Source organism: Natrix helvetica, assembly GCF_964273705.1.
Source record: "Natrix helvetica genome assembly, chromosome: 3".
In the NCBI taxonomy this organism is placed as follows: Eukaryota; Metazoa; Chordata; class Lepidosauria; order Squamata; family Natricidae; genus Natrix; species Natrix helvetica.
The window spans coordinates 109,215,886-109,237,721 of NC_138549.1; the positions used below are offsets into that span (position 1 = coordinate 109,215,886).

A 21,836-nucleotide genomic window follows, 5' to 3' on the forward strand; every position below is an offset into this window, starting at 1 on the left:
GCAGCTTTGCCTGGGCCGCGCTGAGCACAACCATGTGGAAGGCAACGAAGGGAGAGAAAGTGGAAAGCGGGAGGGCGAAAGGGAGGGCAGCCCGGTCGAAGGGGGAAGGTGAGCATCGAGGGGATAGAGCGAGGGAGGAAGGCAGCTGCAGTTAGGGCAAATGCGAGCTGGGGCCGGGGAGAGCGGCATGCGGGTTGAGAAGACGGATCGAGAGGCTGGAAAGCGGACAGGGGGGGGGGGGAAAGGTGAATCGGGAGGGATGCAAAAAGAGCGTCTGGAGAACAGGCTGGGATTAGGGGAGGGTACCTGGGTAGAGGAGAGAGAGCCGGGTAAGAAAGGCAGCGAGGTCCCAGCTCAGCCCCTAGGCAGAAGGAGGAGGAGGAGGAGCGGTGGCAGTGGCGAGGGCCCCCTCCCCGCCGGGAGGGTCCTTTAGGAAGCAGCCCAAGGATGCCTCCGTTTGCTTAGCGCTGGCTGGCAGCATCTCCCTTGGTGCCACCTTAAAAGTTTCTATTGGAGGGCGGAGCAGCCCTTCCCCCCGCAGACCGCCGATTGGCCGGGGAATGTATCCATTGTGGAACGTTGACGCCCGCCGCGTTCTATCTCTAGTGTAGCCAAGTTCGGTTGAGCCGGGGGCAGCCGCGGTGGCGGCAGCGGTAGGAGCAGCTGGGAAAGGAGCAGGAGCCGAGGACAGGGGCAGGGCGATGGGGTCGCGGCCGGGGCTTTGACAGCTGCAAGCAGGACGAGCGGTGCGGCCGCAGCGGAACCCGGGCCGGCTCCAGCCGAGGAAAGGCGCGAGGTTCGGGAGACGGGAAAGCATCGGAGCAATTCAGGCAGCGGCGGCGGCAGCAGCAGCGGCAGCTTTAGTTTCGCCTCTTTCTTACTGCGGACCATGTTCGCTAAAGGCAAAGGCTCGGCGGTGCCCTCGGATGGCCAGGCTCGGGAAAAGTAAGCGCCGAGGCAGCGGAGGGAACCTCGGGGAACTAGACGCGGCTTCTTCGGGCGGGCGTTCTTCTCGTGCCTTTATTGTCTTGTGGGGAGTTGGGGCATCTGGAAGGGAAGAGCATGGAGGATGAGATGGGGCGGGGGGGAGGAGGAGGAGGTGAAGAGTCTCCTCGGCGGGGGGATCTACGCCTTCCGCGATTCAGGCAACGGGTCTCCAAGCAAAGGGCGGCGGGTGTAAAAAAAAAACATGATGGAGGAAAGCATGCAAGCTCGCATCGTCCTTTTGTCTGGCGTGGCTGTCCGTCTGTTGCCAGTGGAAGGGTGAAAGGCTTTGTCCAGACAAGGCGCGTTCGGTTGTCTTCTCCTCGGCCCGCCTTCGCGTGCTACCTTGCTTCTAGAGTTTCCAAGTTTGGCAAAAGCGGAGGGTTTAGGCGCGGGGTGGGCAGCGGCGCCTGGGGGGGGGATGAGACGGGGGGGGGGGTCGGGCGAGAAACTCCACTGGGATAGAGCTCGCATCCCCAAAATTCTTCCACGAGCCGATGAAGAAAAGGCCGCCTTCCACTCCGCCACCGACTTGTTTAAACGGGGGGGGGGAGGGGGGAGGCGGTGCGGGACGCTGGATGCCGGGCTGCCTTTTGGAGAGGATGCGCCCAGCGAAGTTGTGTTGTGTGCCCTGCAGTGAGCGACTCTCAAACTTCTCTTTGAGCGGGATGGGGCGCGCTAGAGGCAGGTCAGGAAGTGCTGCGCCTTCACTGCCGCGGCTGAAAGCGGGGTTCGTTCCCTTCTGAAGCCAAGGGGGGGGCTCGGTGTGAAGGGGGGGATACCCTCTCACAAAGTCCTCCTCTGGCTTAATTTCCACCTCCTTCCAAGCGACTTTCCCTTCTCTCCCCCTCCTCCCCCAGCTACTTTTTTATTTTAAAAAATCCTGTCTTTTAACAGGTTAGCTTTGTATGTCTACGAATACTTGCTGCACGTAGGAGCACAGAAATCGGCACAGACCTTTTTATCAGAGGTGAGTGACTTTGTTTACTTTTGACCCCTTTCCCTCCCCCCTCCCCCCCCCAAGATAGCCTTTGTTTTCAGAAAGCAGGCACAGTGGCCTCCATTTTGAATTTTTTATCACCTTTTGCCATTTATTGCTAGTTAGCCTCAGAGGCTCTTTCAGGAAGGTGGGGAGGGGAGCCGAAGGAGTGGAAGAAAGTGGCATCTTTTTCTTCAGGTCTGTGACCCCCAAACCCTCTTTTTTATCCTTGGCCGTTCACAGATCCGATGGGAAAAAAACATCACACTAGGAGAACCTCCTGGGTTTCTACATTCATGGTGGTGGTGAGTGTTGCTTCTTTTACTTCTGTGTTAAAAGTTCTTTATTTAACTAATTGGAAGTGTTGGGGAGGGAAGATGATCCCAAGCAAACGGTTGGGTTTGCCTTTACATTGTCTTAATCCAAACACATAACTCTGGTTGTAAGCTTGTCTCTTCAGTCTAGGTAGAAGTTACTTGAAAAAGTATTGAAGAGAATTTTGGGAACAAAATTGTAGGTTTTTTGGGAATGTCTTGTATCTTCCAAACTTGAAGTCATGTTGTACAAGCAAACAAACAAACACACACACAAACACACACAATAAATAAATGAAGGTTTCTTGTCAAAAGGTTATTTCGTGGTGCTGCTGTAACAAAAACATGTGGAATATTTATGGATATAAAATGCATTGTTCTTAGCTTTTCATTGGGGGCTAGTATTTTGTAGATGATACCTTTTCAGAACATTTAATTGGAAAAGGAAATTTGGTGTCTAGGTTATCAGCTCCATTTTTTTGAAGTTTGAGATGTGTTGCCAATTTCCCTTAAAACATGTTCCTAAATTATTCAACAGTGAGATAGCCTTTTGTGTGTATATATGTATGATTGAGTATAGTGGACAAGTTCAGCATGACTTGAAGCAGTTATGCAACTTGTAGCATGATGCTGAGCAATAGAAATATTTCTAACCCCCTGGTGTAGATCTTCTTTCTTGAATGTAAATCCTGTTGATTCCAGGAAGAGTTCCTTTCATCTATTGTAGTTAAGTTATTAGATTAATATAGTTATTCATCTGTATGTTGGTGCTGCTACCAAAATATACTTGGTTATGAGGATAGCACCTGAAGTTCACTTCTAGGAATGGTAAACATTTGAAGGACACATGTTGCTTCCATAATCCAGTTTTCTGTTGATGCTCTGAATGATGGAATGTAAGGTGTCATAGGGCCACATTAATTCAGTTCACAGACTACTTTTTTGCATAGTTATCTATGGTTATGGAATTTGTCCCGTTTTCTGAATTTGCATGATACATAAAGATAAAATGTGGCCTGCTGGGGAACAGGAATAGCAAAATTTCATGAGGTTCTCCTCCTTCTGGTGTGTAACTTAAACATTTTGGGGGGCAAGAGACAGGGCTGTCAGTTGCCACAGGTTGATGCTCTTGGGACTGTTTCTGAATTTGTTTCCTATTTGGCTTTCTTGCAGATCATTGTTTAATGCACTCAACTATTGGGGATAGTGGAGTAGAAAATAAAGTCTTAGCACATGAAATCTTTCGTACATGAAGGACAATAACACTGGAGTACTCAGGGCATTTTCTGACTTATTTGCTGGAAGGCCAAAGTTATGTCTATAACCCACCTTTCTTTCAAGGACCTCCAGATGGCATACCTGGTTTTCCTTTCCTCCCTCTGCCCCTTTGATAAATTTGAGATAGGTTAGGCTGAGAAATAATAAGGAGCCATGTGAGTTTAATGAATAACTGAGTATGTAAACCTGAGTTGCTTAGTGCTAGTTCATATTAGAGCATGTTTTATATAGTGGATGCATTCTGAATTTCATTATGTGGGCGGGGGTCTTTATATTGACAATGTTTACATGTGCCTGTTTCAAGACAGAAGAGGAATCAATGTTGTATTGAATGCATGGCCTTTAAAGTCAAATAGAAACAGCTGTAAGGGATTGCAATCCAGTTTAGGAGACAGTTGCAGATGTGGAGTGGGACATGTTCAGATTTAATAAAGTTATATGACAACTTGAATTGGCCCATCCTTTATTTTCAGCAAGAGGGTGATTGAAACGAACATTCAATAGTTCCATATATAAAACTTCTGCAATGAATTGACAGCAATGGGAAATACAGCAGTATGGTTAAACAGACACAGGGAACCTAACTTTTTTTAATATTGGGGGAAGGGAGAAGGAAAGCTTTACAAAAGGAACCATTGAAACAGAGTTGATAGGCTGCTGAAGTGGGAACCTTCTTTACTGTACATTAAAAACTTGTGTATGTAAATAGGCATCTTGTGTCTCTGTTGTTGAAGGTAAAAGTCTCAAGTGGAACTAAAGTGCTGTGTTCACTGCTCCTTGAGTAAAGATTGAACAAGGTTGAGAAGTGCTATTGTTCCTGAACCACAGGCTCATTTGGATAAACCACTATATGTCTAAGGGATGTATACTGTATAAGTATTAACAACTAGTTCTTTCTTCGTTTCTTTTTATAGTGTATTTTGGGACCTTTACTGTGCAGCTCCTGAAAGGCGAGATACTTGTGAACACTCAAGCGAAGCAAAAGCCTTTCATGATTACGTGAGTAAAAAAAAAAAGAGTTATCCCTCGTTTAATAAACTTCGATCGCTGAAGTTGTTCCAAAGCAAATGCAACTAGATCCGGAGAGAAAAGGGTGTTACCTCTGCCATTCCGATGGAGTTTGAATATTGTTTTATAAAGTCACAGTTATGTGAATCCAGTTCAGTGGCTTTTCTTGAAGGTGGAGCATATTGATCTGTTTACAGAGTCATGTGTCCTCCTAGGAGCACGGAGGATAAGGAGAGGGAAGGAGATGAGGAACTTTAAGGTGCAAACTTTTGACATAGAGGCCTGCATTTGAATGTGGTATGCTTCTTTCTTTGGAAAGATTTAAAAAAAACCTCTCTGTGAGTATTTAAGAATTTATCAGAATGCTGCTGTGCAGTGTAATCCTGTGTGTTTTTTATCCCTAAGTGAATCCTATTGTGTTAAGTGGGGCCATCCCTCGCAATGGATGCATAGAATTTCAGCCTCAGGAGAGAGCCAATAGCTTCTGTTCCAGATTGCCATGTGAAGATTCCCCCCCCCTTTCCCTTAAGACTGCAATGCAGACTTCATTATTTCTTTAATTTTTAATAGCTGTGGGGATGACTACAAACTAGCTGCAAAAGGAAATTTTCAAGAGACTTAGGTGACGCATTCAGATGGTGCTCCTAAGAGGCATTCCTTGGTTTTCTCGCTCTGTTGTCATCTGAAGCCGTACATGGTTTCTTACCTGGAATTAAATAATTGGTATTTGTGAGTGGACTGGAGATCCAGAAAGTGAACTTGTCTAGAGCAACATGCTCTCATAGCTCAAGGAGGACAACACAGTATGATTATCCCGTGCCATGGGACATTCTTCCAAATGAACTGTCCCAGATAAACTTTTGACGTCATCTGATATGTTGGTCTCTGGATTACCTTTAATGGCAGAATATTGTTCCCATGAACATGTCCAAGTGGTTAAGAGCTAGGTTTCAAAGAGAAAGAAAAAATTAAAAAGGATTCATCAGCGTGTTTAATAAGTTGAATACAGATAGTCATCTACTTACAGATACAATTGAGCTCAAAATTTATGTTGCTAAGTGAGAGGTTCGTTAAGCAAGTTTAGCCCCATTTTATGACTTTTCTTGTGATGTTTGTTGAGTGAATCACTGCAGTTGTTAAATTAGTAATACAGTTGTTCAGTGACTTTGCTTGTCAGGAGGTTGCAAAAGGGGATCACATGATGCCGGAATGACCCTAGGACACTGTAACCGTCATAAATGTGAGTCAGTTATCAAGCATACAAATGTAAATCAAGTGACCTGAGGGGATACTGAGATGGTCGCAAGTGTGAAAAATGATCATAAGTCACTTTTTTCCAGTGCTGTCCTAACTTTGAACTGTCACTAAATGAACTGTTATAAGTCAAGGGCTATCTGTGATGCAGTTCAAGAAATTGAGGATTGTAGGAGGAATTGAGTTTGGCAACATAGTTGACAATAGTTTCATTTAAAAAGTGGCACATACTTGGAAGGCGGACTCACTAGTTTTAGTCCCTTTTGTGACTGAGTTATAAATTAGGGACGCGGTCGCTCAGTGGCTAAGACGCTGAGCTTGTCAATCAGAAAGATCAGCAGTTCGGCGGTTCGAATCCGTAGTGCTGCATAACTGAGTGAGTTCCCGTTACTTGTCCCAGCTTCTGCCAACCTAGCAATTTGAAAGCATGTAAAAATGCAAGTAGAAAAATAGGAACCCCCTATGGTGGGAAGGTAACAGCATTCCGGGCTCCTTCGGCATTTAGTCATGCGGGCCACATGACCACGGAGACGACTTCTTGGACAGTACTGGCTCTTCGGCTTTGAAACGGAGATGAGTACCACCCCCTAGAGTCGGGAATGACTAGCGCATATGTGTGATGGGAACCTTTACCTATAAATGAGGACTCCTGCAGAAACTGCTTTGCAATCTCTAGTGACATCCATAGAATTTCCTTAACCCTATGGTTCTTTCTCCCTCTAACTCACCAAGAAAGGGCTTCTCGGAAAGAACTGTATAATTCGTAAACTTTCACGGCTGAAGTTGGAGAAACCTTGCAGATTATTCAAAGTAACTTGCAGGAACCACAGTGATCATAGATGCAATGAGTTTTTGTATGCTTTCAGAGTCAAAAAATACCCTTTGAGGGGGAAAAACTCCGTTCCATTCACTTTGATAGGTTTAATTTAACCCTTCCTGATGCACCTACCTTGAGAATATTGTATTATCTCTTGGAAAAATTATGGATCTTTAACCTGGGATCTTATTTTCTCTTTTTTTTTCTGACAGAGTTCCTAGAGGGACTGTTGTATTCAACAGAGAATAGTCTTAGAAGTTACTTTTTGATGCAGAAACAGTAGCTTTCATTGTGTGCGCACTGCAATGACATGTTCTAATTAACAGGAGGGTCCTATTTTAAAATAAATAGTGACACTCAACTTAGCCCTCAGATGGAGTCTTTTGAAAAATGTGCTTCAGTTTGCAACCTATGTTTCTCCCCCACAGAGAGAAATTCCCTGAAAGCAATTTCCTGAGAAGGGAAGAAGAAAGTGATTAAAACATGTATTTAGATACATTTATCTTGCTGTTTAGAGAAATACTGTCTCCTGTCAAAAGGCAAGACACGGGACCCAGAATGATTCACAAAAAGGACAATACGCGCTAAGGATGGGAAGTAGTGGAAAGAGGGAAATCAGTCTGAGAGTGCCAGAACAAACTAGTGGATTTGTAAACCAATATATAATGTGAGGAACACAGTGGCTAAGATGCTGAGTTTGTTGATCAGAAAGTTGGCGTTTCGGCGTTTCGAATCCCTAGCACTGCGTAATGGAGTGAGCTCCCGTTACTTGTCCTCCTGCCAACCTAGCAGTTTGAAAGCATGTAAAAATGCAAGTAAAAAAATAGGAACCACCTTTGGTGGGAAGGTAACAGCGTTCCATGCCCCTTCAGCGTTTAGTCATGCCGGCCACATGACCAAGGAGACATCTTTGAATAGCGCTGGCACTTTCGCTTTGAAACAGATATGAGCACCGCCACCTAGAGTCAGGAACGACTAGCACATATGTGCGAGGGGAACCTTTACCGTTATATAATGTGCATCTAATTTTGACCGGCATGACAGAAGATGCTTAGTAGGTTTCTGATCAATAATAGAAGACAAAGTTCTTTACTACAGTTCTGTAATTCTTGGGGGGGGGGATTCTGGAGCAGAGGGGCTATTGCTATAGAACCAGGGTGGCAACTATGGCCTCTTTACAACCCGTGAACTTCAATGCCCAGAATTCCTAAGTCAGTATAGATGGCTCAGGAATTCTGGGAGTTGAAGTCCACAGGTTGTACAAGGGCCATAGTTGCTTATCCCTGCTATAGAGGGCAACCCCTTATCTGCTTGAGACCTGATCTTATTGTCATGATTTTTCCTTACTTGTTCAGCCTTAAAATAGTTGCCTCTGTTGCGTTAAGTACTAAGCAGTAGGAAGGAGACTTCAATCTGAACAGATCTTGGGGAATAATGTTCTCTCCTAGAATAAATACTGGTTCTTTGTGTGATAGGCAGAAAAGATTAGTGTTACTTTTGGAATTAAACGAACTGGGCCTCTTCTCTTCAGTTATGGCCACCTCACTTTTATTTCCTAACTTCTGCTTATTATTATTATTTTTAATATGCTTGAAATATTTCTTCCTTTAGCTCTTTATAGGGACTAGGAACGTAATAGTTTGGTTGCTGGTTTTATTCAAGGTCATCTGCTGATTGTAGATACTTTGGAATTAAAATCTATTCCATATGCAATATGACTTAATTTAAAAAAAACCTGCTTTTTGGTTACTTTAAAAAAAAACAAGCCAGTATTCCCTTAGGGCAGTGATGGAGAACCTTTTCGGCACTGAGTGATGAAAAGGGGCCCACACTTGTCTGGACCGCAACCCAGAAGAAGAACTGGCCAGGGCGCATGCGCCCCCCCTCCCCCAAATGAACTTCCAGTTTGCAGCATGCGCACTAGCCAGCTAGTCTTCCGGTTACTGTTGTGCATGCGCATGTGATGGCGTGCATCTCCTGCAGGAAAAAGAAAGACCAGCTCTTTCAGTTTCCGGCACTGCCGCATGCACGAAGGCCAGCTGATCATTGTGCATGCATGCACACCAGAAACCTGGAAGAGGAATGGGCAATGCCACATGTGCCAGATGACAGGCTCTGTGTGCCATTGTTTCGCCATCATGGGCATAGGGGGGGTTTCTCTATTATGACCCCTCAAATGACCGCTCAAATGCATGCAAGCTTTTGTGTTCTCACAACTCTTCCAGCAGTCAAGATGTTACAAGACGTAGCAAAAGGGGAAGAAGGATTTTCTTAATATAATATTTAATTGTGGTTGTGGTAGGAAACATAATAGGAGACAAACTGAAGAGAGTCTTTCCTCCTCTTGCGTTCTGTGGCTCCAGAATTTGCAGCCCATGGCCACGTTGGCTAGGAATTTGACGATTACTATCTCAGCGTGCCTGGTGTAACGTAATGTTGGGGAAGGCTGGCATAAGGTATATAGAGTTGTAGCGCTGGCATGCAAAATTCAGTAATGCTACATTAGCGGCAGCCTTATAATAGTGTCTGAGGATTTACTGTATTTAGAGAAATTAATCTTTTTTAGCTTGGTAATAATTCTAATAATAGGCCAGAGTGTATTAGATGATTCACATAAACTTCTTTAATACATGTTGCTTTAAGCTTACAGCAAATAGATACAATCCTCATCGAGGTTTTTAAAATTCACAGTGTAATACAGTTTCGTAACACTTCTAAATACTTTACCTTTGTAGGTTTATTATAAGACTTTGTTTCCTGTTCTCATCCTTTCACTATACTATTTGTTTTTGAAAGTCTTCTTGGTCACAAAATAGATGATTAAATATGTGTTTTCCTAACTGTCTTGGCTTTGGTTATTGACATTTCAAGCAGTAAAGTTGTTTTTACCACTCTCTAGAATTAATACTTTCCAACAAGCAATATGTAGCATGCTTGCCATTATATATACCAACAGGACTTTAGTGATGTGTAAGTTTATCTCTGTGTGTGCATTGATACATAAACTTTCTCAAGCAAGGCATAATACAGGAGCATGTTAAGAACCTTGCCATATGGTTTATAGTTGCTGTGTCTACATATAAAGAGCAAATAGGCTAATATATTTGAGGGAGCTTTGTTTTCATGTACTGTAAATTACTTTCAGGATTGTCTGCTTTTACAGAAATAATATTCCTTTAGTTTTGGAGAGGTAGTTTCTGGTGAATGGGAGGAGCAAAATGAGATTTGCAATTCCAGGCTATTCTTCTAGGGAAGGTGGATCAGGCTTTGACTGTGGATGGTTCTTGTCCATATCTGGCAAATCAGAATCTTGGATTACAGGTAGTCCTTGACATATAACCACAATGGAACCCAACATTTCTGTTGTTAAATGAGTTTTGCCACAGTTGTTAAGTGACAAGCACTGCAATTGCTAAGTTGGTGACATGGTTGTTAAGTGAACCTGGCTTCCCCATTGGCTTTGCTTGTGAGAAAAAGTGATCACATGACTTCCTGGGACACTGCAACTGTCATAAATATGAGTCAGTTGCCACGTATCTGAATTTTGATCATGTGACCATGGGGATGCTGCGATGGTTGTATGTGTGAAAAACGATTATAAGTCACCATTTGTAGCACCATTGTAACTTTGGTCACTAAGTGAACTGTTGTAAGTCGAGGACTACCTGTATAAGGTAATTACTTATTGACCTGACACGTAGCTAGGATCTTTTTCTCCCCATATGCTCTTTACCCTTAACACCATAAGGTGATAGGTAGAATAAGTGTTATGCATAGGCCTTCTGAATGATCACTGAATGAATGGAGAGCCATTCAGGTTTCTAAATCATATGAGAGAAGAGTTGATTGCATGATTTGGAATGGCAGAAGGTGGGAATTTGAAAGGATGTGTGATGTGAAAGATGGGTTAACAGCTGTTGCTGCTTATGTTCTAAAAAAACACCACATTTTCACAGGTGGAAAGGTTTTGCTGTGCATGTGGATGTGGTCAAACTAAACAGCTATTATAGATTGTCAGAATGATGGACAAAAGCCATGAATGGTTAATTGCTATTCAGTTACTTTTAAACAGAGGCATGGTTCCCAGTGTAAAGATTTATCTTTCAGGTGTTTGCAGAGTTCTCTACTACGCTAGAGATTATTTATCAAGAGAATCACCTGGCAGAAGACAAAAAGAACGTGCTTAACAAGTGAGAGAAATCCTAATGCTTTCTATGCGAAAGGTAGAGAGATTCTGAGCATATTGCGATGCATTGAAAAAAATCTGGCCTCTCTTCTTTGCATGCTTCTTTCCCATTGTTTATAGTTGAGGTGTGGTTACTTGAATGCTTAAGAAGCAAATCTCTCCAGATCAGTAGGCCTGGGGAATACATCCTTCAAAGAATGGGAAATCATGCTTCATTAGAGGCTTCTATAACAGGACTTGCATGCTGTGTCACTTCCATTTCATTTCCCAGTATAACTATATGATAATAGAAGCAGCAGGAGCAACAAGCAATTTCCCCAAAGAACATTTTTAATTTTTTTTAAAAAGCCCTTCCAACAATGAGCTTGAGGTTGGTTTTTGCATGCACGTGTCTTGTTCGTAAGAGTTCTCTCAGATCATTGACCTGTACTGATTTAAGAATTTTTCTGATTGAGACGTAAGGAGCATCGGTGAGAAAAAGCACTAGCTAAACCACGTATCAAAGGAATGCGAAATCACTGTGCTTTGGAGAAAAACCTCTTTCACTCTTTCCTTGAAAATGGAAAGCAATATTTTTTTTAAAAAAAAAAGTTTGCACTTCATTGTATCTGCTCGCTACATACAGGCAGGAGAATCTGGGAACAGGTTTTCCTACAGGTAGAAATCCAGTTATCACAAGATAAAGTATGGTAATGCAAAGAAGTCCGTGCCCCCTTGTTCAGTTAGGATGCTTCCAACAGCTTGGAATCAGACCCAGAAAAGTTCCCGATTGCACAATTAGTGACTGTACAAAAAATACTTTTAACATGTCTTTTGTCTATGGCGATTCTCAGTCATCCAAGTCATGGTTGTCCCAAAGGTGCTTTTTCAAGAGGCAACTGGACCTTGTAGTTTTTCTTTGAAGACGTTTCACTCATCCAAGAAACGTTTTCAGCTGTTTGGATGAGAAGTGAAACATCTTCAAAGAAAAACCAGAAAGTTCAGCTGCCTCTTGAAAAAGCACTTTTGGGACAATATATATGTTGGTTACTTCTGATGTTTCGAAAACACATAAACTTTTTTCAAAACAGAGAAAAAGTTTTGATGTTTTTTTTGATGATTAGAAAAAATAGATCACGGGGAAAAATATGTATAGGTATAACTGTTGTAAAGGAGCGATTTCTTTATATGCTTTCTCTCCCTGCACTTTTGGCTTTGTCTTTTTTCCTCTTTCTTTTCCTTCTTCTAAATTATTAGTTTCTATTCGTTTTTATCTTTCTTTATTAAAATATTTCTAATAAAGTTATATGGACCCCCCCCATTGGTTAGTTATTAAAATGTAAGGCAATTTGAAGTTTGCAGTGATACACCCCTTTTTAATATTTAGGTCCGTTTATCTCAGCATCTTACAGTAGCGTGCAGATGAGGGGAAAAACCCTCTAGTGTTTTTAATGTGGTATTTCGGTGATCTGTGATTTGCACATTTGTCAGTGGGTGGTGGATGGGTAAGTGGGATCCAAAATGTGCTTTCAATTTCAGTGATTCCGTATTTTTGTTTTCCAAAAGAAAATGCTGTGCTCTCTTGGGAGTTTTAAACCACTCTTGGCACAGTTGCCTTTACCTTGTTTCTGGGCAAAGCCCCTCCATGGGCACACTCGTATTACATTGTGGTAGCATTGCCAGACACTCCTGTTGCCGGTTTTGTTGGGCATCTTCTGAGCTAGTGAGCTACAAAGGGATTGTACAGCATGACAGGGAATTTCAACCACCACGTTATCTTGGAATTGGCCGATTGATGATTGCAGTTCACCGTTTCAACACTCTGAAAGCCAATACAATTTGAGTTAGCTGTGATGACTGCCAGTTTAAATACCGCAGTGAATTTCTGTCAAATAGCTAATACACAGAATGGGGAATTGCAGAAAACTTGATCACTAGAACCAATTTAGTCGATTTTGGCCTCCAGCTACAGAAAATGAACTTAAATCTAGTTGACTGTCGCTACGTACTTTTTGTGGCATTATTCTGTCTGCACAGGCTCCTCAGAGTGGAACTTTGGAGAGACGGTACAAAAAATTCATAACTGATATCAACAGATGATATTTTCACTGGATAGCAGGCAGAGGTTTCCAACAATAGCTGCCTTTTGAGCAGTATGTGTCTTGTTAAAGATGCATGTGGTGAATTTCTAAAATCTTTATTTTTGATATTTATTTATTTTTTTGAAATAAATGAAAATCGGGGCCTCTTTGACACACACTGTAGAATGTGTTAAAGCAGGAGCCTGTTACAAAAATTGGGAGATGGTTGGAAATGGAATCTGCCTGCTGGGCTCTGCAAAATAGCATTTAAAAGGAATTAGATATCACTGCCTTTTTAAAAACCCTTCCTCCCTATGTTTTATATCAGAAAAGTTAATTATAATATAAATAATTCCTTGTCTCGGTTATGCAAAAGCAGTAGGTGTGACATAAATATTTTTTTTCTACACGATTTAACTTTAATTGCCAGAAGAACGTGACAAGAATCACATTCTTCAGAATGGTTCTTCCCCCGCCATGACATGAAACACACATGCATTTCAGATTCTCATAGCTGTCATAACTCTGGAGTTCAGTTTCAGTTGAAAATAGTACCAGAGTCTGGCAATTAACAAGTCCTGCGTTAATTCCATTTACTAAGAGCAGATATCAGCAACTAGGTATGCGCAAAGCCTCCCACACCAGGAACAATAGATTTTGAACTCCCCTATCAGCAGCAAGCATTGCCTTGCTAAAGCATGGATATGGTTTTCCGTTCCCCTCTCAGCACTACCAAAGAGCTTGTACCTTTTTCAACTCGGAATGATATCCATGTTTATCTGGTTGAGTGAGGGGTGCTAGCTACTTTACCAATAAAGAAAACGGCACACGGGGAAAATGTGGAAAAGGATTTAAATGAATGCTCAGTTTTAAACCTGGTACAGCTGCTATGTGGGTGTAGAAGGTGCAAACCGAAACTTGGTTCTTATAAACAGTTGCAAGGTTTGCAATTAAAATAGCCTTTCTGCTTGGAAAACATAATTTCTATGCTAAATGGTCATGCCACTATTTTATGTTGGATGTTGTACCTTGTTTATGGCTTAATAAGAACCCCTGTGGGAATAAGTGGATCCTGTCCTTCAACCTTACAATTTTTAAGGGGGTAAACAACCCCTTCTACATCTGGATAATGTGTCATCATGCTTAAACTGGCCATACTTAGCCTGAAATCAGAGGATCCTTTCTTTTCTCAACTTCTTGACCTTCAAGGTACTGTGACTAATGAGATGATCATTCTTATGACTCCGTTATGATACACAAGATAGTTCATAGCAAGGTGTTTGGGGCTTCCGTTTACAGTTTCAAATTTTCACTTTCTGATCTGGGTTTCTCCTTTCATTTAAATATATGAAAGTTTAGATAAAGGAGACTGCAACACTTTTAAAAACTTTTTGCAGTGTGCATTCCCAGTAGCACGTTTTTCATTTAGACCAGAATTCAGTTTTGTTCGATATAATGAATTCCTTAGGACTCCCCTGAAGGTTAGCGGAGTGATTCTTGAAACATGTTACTAAGGAAACTTGACAATAAAATTTTGTGGACTGAATCTATGATCTTGGGGCCATGACTTTTAAAACATCTTGTGTAATGCTTGCCTTAATGTCCTTGGCAGTTGCTGGATAATTCTTCCACCTGTCTTCTGAATATTAACTCCCACATTGCATATTATCTGTGGAGAACATGTTAATAATAACAACAGCAACAACAACAATAATAATAATCTGTAGGGTAATTCTCACACCCACTTGACCTGGCTGACAAATATTGTAAAGAAAACTTAGGAATGAGCATGAAATAAATAAGCAAGCGAATGGTGAGCTGTTCTTTGTTATTCCTAATGAAAAACATCTGATTGAAATTAACATCATGGTTTAAAACAAGTGAAAGAAGTATTTAAGAACTGTTGCTGATTTTAATTTTCTTTTCTTCTACATTTTAAAGCCACAATTGGGTATATGTAGGGCAATAGATTTATGTGCTTCTCCTTTTTGGGATGGTTGGTAGACAGACGAAACACATAAGCATACACGCTGCCCTACCCCCATGGAATGTCCCTGATGCTCTAGTTCAGGGCCTCAAACCCCCAGGCCCCAGATTGATATTGGGCCGTGGCCCATTCATACCTGGGCTGCACAAGTGGCGAATGAGCGCACTTGCATGCACCTGCCGCTTGCACAAGTGGAGCTGCAAGTGCACGTTTCCACTGCTTGCCCAAAACCATCCCCCTCTCGTCCCCCTCCCACTGCTGCCACCACTGATCCGCAAAGCCAAAAAGGTTGGGGACCGCTGCTCTAGTTGGTAGAAGTGCTGATGGTGGAAGAAAGGGGAAAAATATCAAAGATAGCCACCTAACTAGATACATATAAAGCACTTCTGTTTGAAGCATAAGACTGTGAATTCTTAAATACTAGGCCTGTTCAGATGATATTTCCCCCTTTTTTCTAGTTTGGACAATTCCATATTGACAATAAACCAGAATGCACTTGTCCAAACTGCTTCTATTCACATAATTTGTGGAGAGAATTAGTGCATTCTTATGCCTGTTTACTCAAAAGTAAGTCTCTGTTCACAGAGCTTATTAGGGTTACAACCTTAGTTAATCAGTACTTGAAGAAAGATCAAGTTTGGGGCTTAATGTTCTAATATCATTCAAACAGGTAGTAAGCAGCTGAGTACACAATCAAAGTTGGTGGCTTGAATGACTTGATATACTTAACTCCCCAAATTAGTGATGGAGAAAGGGACAAAACAAAAAAAGTCCAGGAAAGGCTGATAAGGAGTATGTAAAGAGTAAGGATGTGAATCTGTGTTTGGAGAAGCCTTTGTTGCTGTTTGGATATAGTTGACCTTGAGTATAGCATATTTTAACATCTGTGTAAAGTTTTATTCCAGTCAGAGCTCTTGTATCGAATCAACTTATTTGCATTGTTTCTTTTGGTATTGTGCGAAGAGCTAGTTCTTTATTACTGTCTATTTACTGATATTATAGTTATTCTTTTATTATTATTAATCATCGCACAGTCAGCCAGATGTTCAGTCTGCGTTTGACATTTTTGCCTACCTACCAAAGACCCGGGATCGGCAAATCTGGATGTTTGATAGTGTTACAGATATCGTTGCAAGATGGAAGCAGTTCCAACAAAAGCCGCCTTAGGCAATTGACTGATGGCAAATTTGTCAATGCCTACGGTATTCAAGTGGTGCCCAGTTATTTTGGGACCGCACCCAAGGCGCCTATTACTATTGGTACTACCCTTGCCTTTGCCATAGTCGTTCTATTTCTATTTGTAGGTCTTGGTATTTTCTTATCTTCTCCAGTTCTTTCTCTTCTATTCTGCTGTCCCCAGGCACTGCCACATCCACTATCCAGACTTTTTTGTCTTTTTTATTGACAATTATTATATACTTTATTCATTAAACATGAAACTCAGCCAACTGAATGTTCAAAAATGCATTACAAATACCAGTGACTGGTGCTAATGGTTGATACAGTTTGCTTCCAGCGTCCTAGGTATCAACCAAGTACCTTCTTAAAATATAAGATGTTCCAAGTAGTGCAGTTTTTTGCAGTTCTGCTGGTGTTATTGCAGGAAGCTGCATTTTGTTGATGTATCTTGTAAAATTCTTGGACATAGTGTCAAGTGCCCCGATGACAATGGGTATCACTGTTACATGCTTCATCCATAGCCGTGTAGTTTCAATGGCCAGGTCGCAATATTTCATTATTTTTTCTAGTTCTTTTTCTTCGATTCTGGCATCTCTAGGAACAGTGATATCAATAAACTGTACACTTTGGCCCTCTACAACTGTGTTATCTGGCGTGTTGTGCTCCAAATGATGATCCGTTTGTATTCGAAAGTCCCACAAGTTCTTCACTTTCTCATTTTCGATAACTTTTTCCACTTTATGTTCCCATGACTTTCTGGATACAGGTAAATCATATTTTTTACATAGTGACCAGTGGATTAATTTAGCAACTCGGTCATGTCTAGCTTTGTAATCAGTTTGTGCAATTTTGCTGCATTCACATATTAAATGTGAAACAGTTTCGACTTTGTTATTGCAAAGTCGGCAGTTTGGGTTGTCAGTGGATTTTTGTATCTTTGCTTTCATGGCATTAGTTTGTAGTGCTTGACCTTGAGCAGCCAGTATTAAAACCTCCGTTTCTTTCTTGATAGTTCCCATCTTAAGCCATGTCCATGTCAAGTTGTCATCACATTTTCCTTCAATGTTTTTCAAGTGCTGTCCATGCAAAGCTTTGGTTTTCCATCTATTTAATCTGTCATCCAGCTGCTTTTCCTTATATTCTGCCTTTGTTTCTGTTGTTTTTATGCTGTTCTCCGTTTTCACAGCCTGCAGCAATTTTTCTGTACTTTGGTTCACATAATCATTGAAACTTCATTTTTCTTCTTCTACAGTTTGACGGATTTGCAATACCCCCCTAATAATGTGATTAATCTTTGGTGAGATTCACAGCCTTTGGGTCTGGTTGGTAGCCTAACAGATCGAGTCCTAACCAAGGACCTAGGAACTGTTAAGGTAACATTGGAGGTTATAAGTTGTTCCAAGTAGTGTGGTTTTTTGTAGAGTCAGAATGTTCAAGTCAGGTAAATTTAGAATTTTGAAATAGCGAGGTAGCCCTTTAGGTATTGCTCCAAGGGCTCTGATTACAATTGGGACAACACATGATTTCTTTTTCCACAGTCGCTCAACCTCAATTTGCAAGTCCCGGTATTTTGTTATTTTTTCTTGCTGTTTATCTTCAATTCGTGCATCACCAGGTATTGCAGTGTCAATGAACCATACTTTTTTCTTTTCAATTATTGTTATGTCAAGTGTGTTGTAGGCCAAGTGCCTGTCAGTCTGGATTCTGAAGTCCCACAAGATTTGCCTTTCTCATTCTCTAAAACCTTCTCAACCTGATGGTCCCAGTGGTTTTTGCTATACTCAAATCCAAACTTTTGGCACAATTTCCAGTGAATAATCTTAGCAATGCGGTCATGGCATTGTAAGTAGTCAATTTGTGAAATTTTGCTGCACCCCCTGATCATGTGGTCGACTGTCTCATCTTTCTCATTACAGAGGCGACATTTGCTGTTGGTGGTAACATGTTGAATTTTTGCCTTCATGCAGTTTGTGGCTAAGGCTTGTTCTTGAGCTGCCAAAATAAAGCCTTCTGTTTCTTTTTTCAGTACTCCTGATCTTAACCAGTTCCAAGTTAGTTTTTGGTCAGCTTTGCCTTCAATACTTTTCAAGTATTGGCTAGCATAGCTTTGCTTTTCCAATTTTCAGCTCGCTTCTCAATTACTTCTTTCTTATATTCAGCTTTTAACTTAGTTGTCTTCAAAAGGCCTCCTTTATTTACTTCCTTAATCATTGGTTCTTCACTTTTCTGGATGTAATCATTCAAGCTGTGTCTTTCTTCTTCCACAGTCTGCTTTATTTGTAGGAGTCCTCGACCACTCTCTGCTCTTGGTAGATACAATCGGTCAACATCACTTTTAGGGTGCAAAGCATGATTCATTGTCATAAGCTTCCTTGTTTTTCTGTCCAAATTGTCCAACTCCACCTTCGTCCAGTCAATTATTCTTGCAGAGTATCGAATTACAGGTATTGCCCAGGTATTTATGGCTTTTATGATGTTTCCTCCACTCAGTTTGGACTTTAATATCTTGCAAATTCATCGAATGTACTTGGCTGAGTGAATTCCTTGACTTTATTATGCATTAAGTCAGAGGCCTCTAAAATCCCCAAGTACTTGTAGCCTTCTTCTGGTTTTACTGCCTTTATCTCAAGTTGTATTCCATCATCTTCTAGGACCTTGCCTGCCTTTGTTGCCATTGTTGCACATTTTGTCAATTCCAAAGTGCATACCAATGTCTTGGCTAAATTCTTTTGTGCTTTCAATTAATAAATTAGGTACAGCTTTTGTTTTACCAAACAGCTTCAAATTATCCATGTACACCATGTGTGAAATTTTCAGTCCTTTCTTTGCAAGTTCGTATCCACAGTTCACCTTCTTCAAAATGGTTGTCAAAATGGTTGAGAGTATAAAAAGTAGGGTGAAAGGGAATCACCCTGGAAAATGCCTCGTTTAATTTCAACTTCACCCAGTTCTTCTCCATTAGCCATAAGCTTCGTTTTCCAGAGGTTCATTGAAGTTTCCATGAATTTTTGTATGTTGCTGCTAATGCCATAGATTTTCAGGCATTTCTTGATCCAGCTTTGGGGAACTGAATCAAATGCTTTCTTATAGTCTATCTAAGCCATGAACAGCTTGGTTTGTCTTTTCTTTGAATTCTTTAGGATTAGCTTGTCAATCAGCAGTTGGTCCTTTGTTCCTCTTGAATTTTTGTAGCATCCTTTCTGTTCTACAGGAAAGTATCTGTACATTTGGTTTGCAATGATACCAGTAAGGAGCTTGTATGTTGTTGGCAAACAGGTGATTGGCCTATAGTTTCCTATAGTTTCATTATTATTATTATTATTATTATTATTATTATTATTATTATTATTATTATTATTATTAGTAGTAGTAGTAGTAGTAGTATTTTAATGTCTATACTTAAATATACTTTGAACTCCTTGGTAACAGTTCCCGGGAAGAGCAGCCTATAAATAATTATGATCTTTTATTATTATTATTTTATTAAAATTTCAAAATGTTTTTCATTATGTCAAGAGCAAGTGGACAGTAATGGATATTACTGGTGATGGGTAAACACATATGCAGGGGTTGAAAGTTTATAAAGTGTTCAGGGCAGAAGTATCTGGTATGACTAATGAAAGCTATAAAATCGACAGCAATGTGGATGGTTGGATTGTATTACCATGCAAGCTTTGTTTAACTCTGGTGTTTCCAGTGCCTGTATGTTTCCCTCTTCTGCTTTGTACAGATGTTGCGCAAAGTGTCAGTTTCAGTTATGGGCTGAGCTCTCACTGTTCTAAACAATAGTTAGTTTAATATGATTTTGATTTAAATGTGATATGTTTGTTCCTAGCTATTGAAGTTTATCTACTGTTCTTTAGGTATTTTCCACTTACATGGATGTGTAAAGGAGTAGAAAGTCACAGAGTAGAACTCTAAAAAGAAAGTAAAACTCTTAATTCCTATCTTGCCTAGTGTTTTAGTTGGGTGTCATGGTGTTTCTGCAGGAAATCCATTTGAAAGTAGTTTACAAATGCAAAGCTTCTGCTTTACTTTACTTTACTTTATTTCGTATTTCTAGACCGCCCCCTCTCCCAAAAGGGACTCAGGGCGGTGCTAAAAGGTTGCAATAGGTTTAAGTCTTAAGAATCTTCTGTCACTCACAATAATAAATAGGGTAGCTCCTGAGTGTTTGGAGATTGAAACATTCACAATTCCCATCAGTCAGTCGATTCTGAGATTCTGATTTGGGAAGAGATTTATTTATTTATTTATTTATTTATTTCTTAGATTTTTAAACCGCCCCCTCTCCCAAAAAGGGACTCGGGGCGGTGTACAGTCAGTGCATAAAATACAGACATAACAATAAAATACATTTAAAATACATTAGAGGGGGAGATAGACTGTACAAGAAATAAATACCTAAAAACATCCCAATTAAAACCCCAAACCCAATTAAAATAAATCCCCGGGAGGTAAAACTAAGAAAGTGCCAAGCCAGCTGATTGAAATAGGTGAGTCTTTAACTTTTGACGGAAGGAACGGAGGTCAGTGGTAGTTCGAATATCAGGGGGGAGGTCGTTCCAGAGGGTTGGGCCCATCACAGAGAAGGACCTACTCCTAGGTGTCACCCGCTGGCATTGCCTAGCGGACGGCACCAGGAGGAGCCCCTCCCTGTGTGAGCGGATATTAAGATTAAGAGACAGGGTTGTGTTTAGCAATGGGTGTTGTACAGTTTCAGGTTACTGTACAAACTGTGGTATATATAGATCATTTGTTAACGTTTAATTTTATTGAGGAAAAGCAGTCTTGCCTTTTCACAAGGAAGAGGATGCTGTAAGGTAAAATGTCTTTTAAGGTTTCGTCAACATTTATTTTTTGAAAAAAAAAAAGCCGAAGAGATACGCCCGTAAGACTTGTAGTATGCCTTGTTAAATATTTCTGAAACAATGCAGGTGAGTGTGTGTGTGTGTATGTGTGTGTATGTGTGTATGTGTATAGGAATATTCTTCACAAGCCATGTTATTGGAGAAAGAAGCTACAGAATTTGCTCTTTTACGAAAAGGACGAATCTTGTGATCCATTATTCCAAGGTAGACACTCAAATCCTTAAAAAATGAACTTTGGTTGATTCACTTTTCATTCATATAATAATCCCTGGTTGATAAACCAGTGGCAGTGACTTTTGCTACGGAAGAATAAAAAATGCGTTATTAAAATACCCTCATTCATCTGTGTTCTTGGGATAAGATTGGGCTGCGTTAAAAGCTTTGATTGTCTCTTTGAAGCAGGTCCCTATTTGTCATCCAAATGAACTCATGTTCTTAAGGTAAGAGTTATTTGAACTGCATAGGAGCTGCACGAATGGATGGCTGTTGGGAAGCAGTTGCTCCTTTTTAAAAAACTTGTTATTGACAAAACCCTCAAAGCAGTAAACCAAGAGGTCATGGCAAGGCTCTTTTGCTATAGTCTCTGTGATTGGGGAGCCTAAATATTTATCCTGGTCTGTCCCTAATGAAAACAAATTGTCAACAGTTGTTCAGTAACTGACTAAATTAAAATCTGTAATTAGTCAATTAGATTAAAGAGTTGGCACAACCTGATTGTATCATGCTGGTTAGGTTATTAAGAGAAAGGGTGTGATTTTTAATTACTGCATGCTAATTTTGACAGTTTCAAATGGAAACAGACGTTACCCCCCACTACCCCCACCTCACAACATGCGGTGTCGATTTGGGGAAAAAACAAAAGCAAAATGTAGTTGGTTCCACAAAAGCTCCAGAGTTCTGTCTCTAAATCTAGGAACTG

General features: G+C 40.9%; 1 protein-coding gene across 6 annotated transcripts in view; it reads left to right on the forward strand.

Moving 5' to 3' along the window:
• The first annotated feature begins 542 nt into the window (after positions 1-542).
• The window catches only part of SSBP3 (single stranded DNA binding protein 3), a 222,503-nt gene continuing 201,209 nt past the window's right edge, over positions 543-21,836 (forward strand). For 2 of the 6 annotated variants that reach the window (XM_081946901.1, XM_081946903.1), the window contains exons 1-4: positions 545-945; positions 1,882-1,954; positions 2,207-2,268; positions 4,470-4,554. In XM_081946901.1, the coding sequence (XP_081803027.1) occupies positions 890-945; positions 1,882-1,954; positions 2,207-2,268; positions 4,470-4,554 (276 nt within the window). In that variant the 5' untranslated portion in view covers positions 545-889. Of the gene's footprint in view, positions 946-1,881; positions 1,955-2,206; positions 2,269-4,469; positions 4,555-21,836 lie in introns of all 6 variants that reach the window. The other 4 variants (XM_081946904.1, XM_081946902.1, XM_081946899.1 and 1 more) reach the window with 4 other exon arrangements.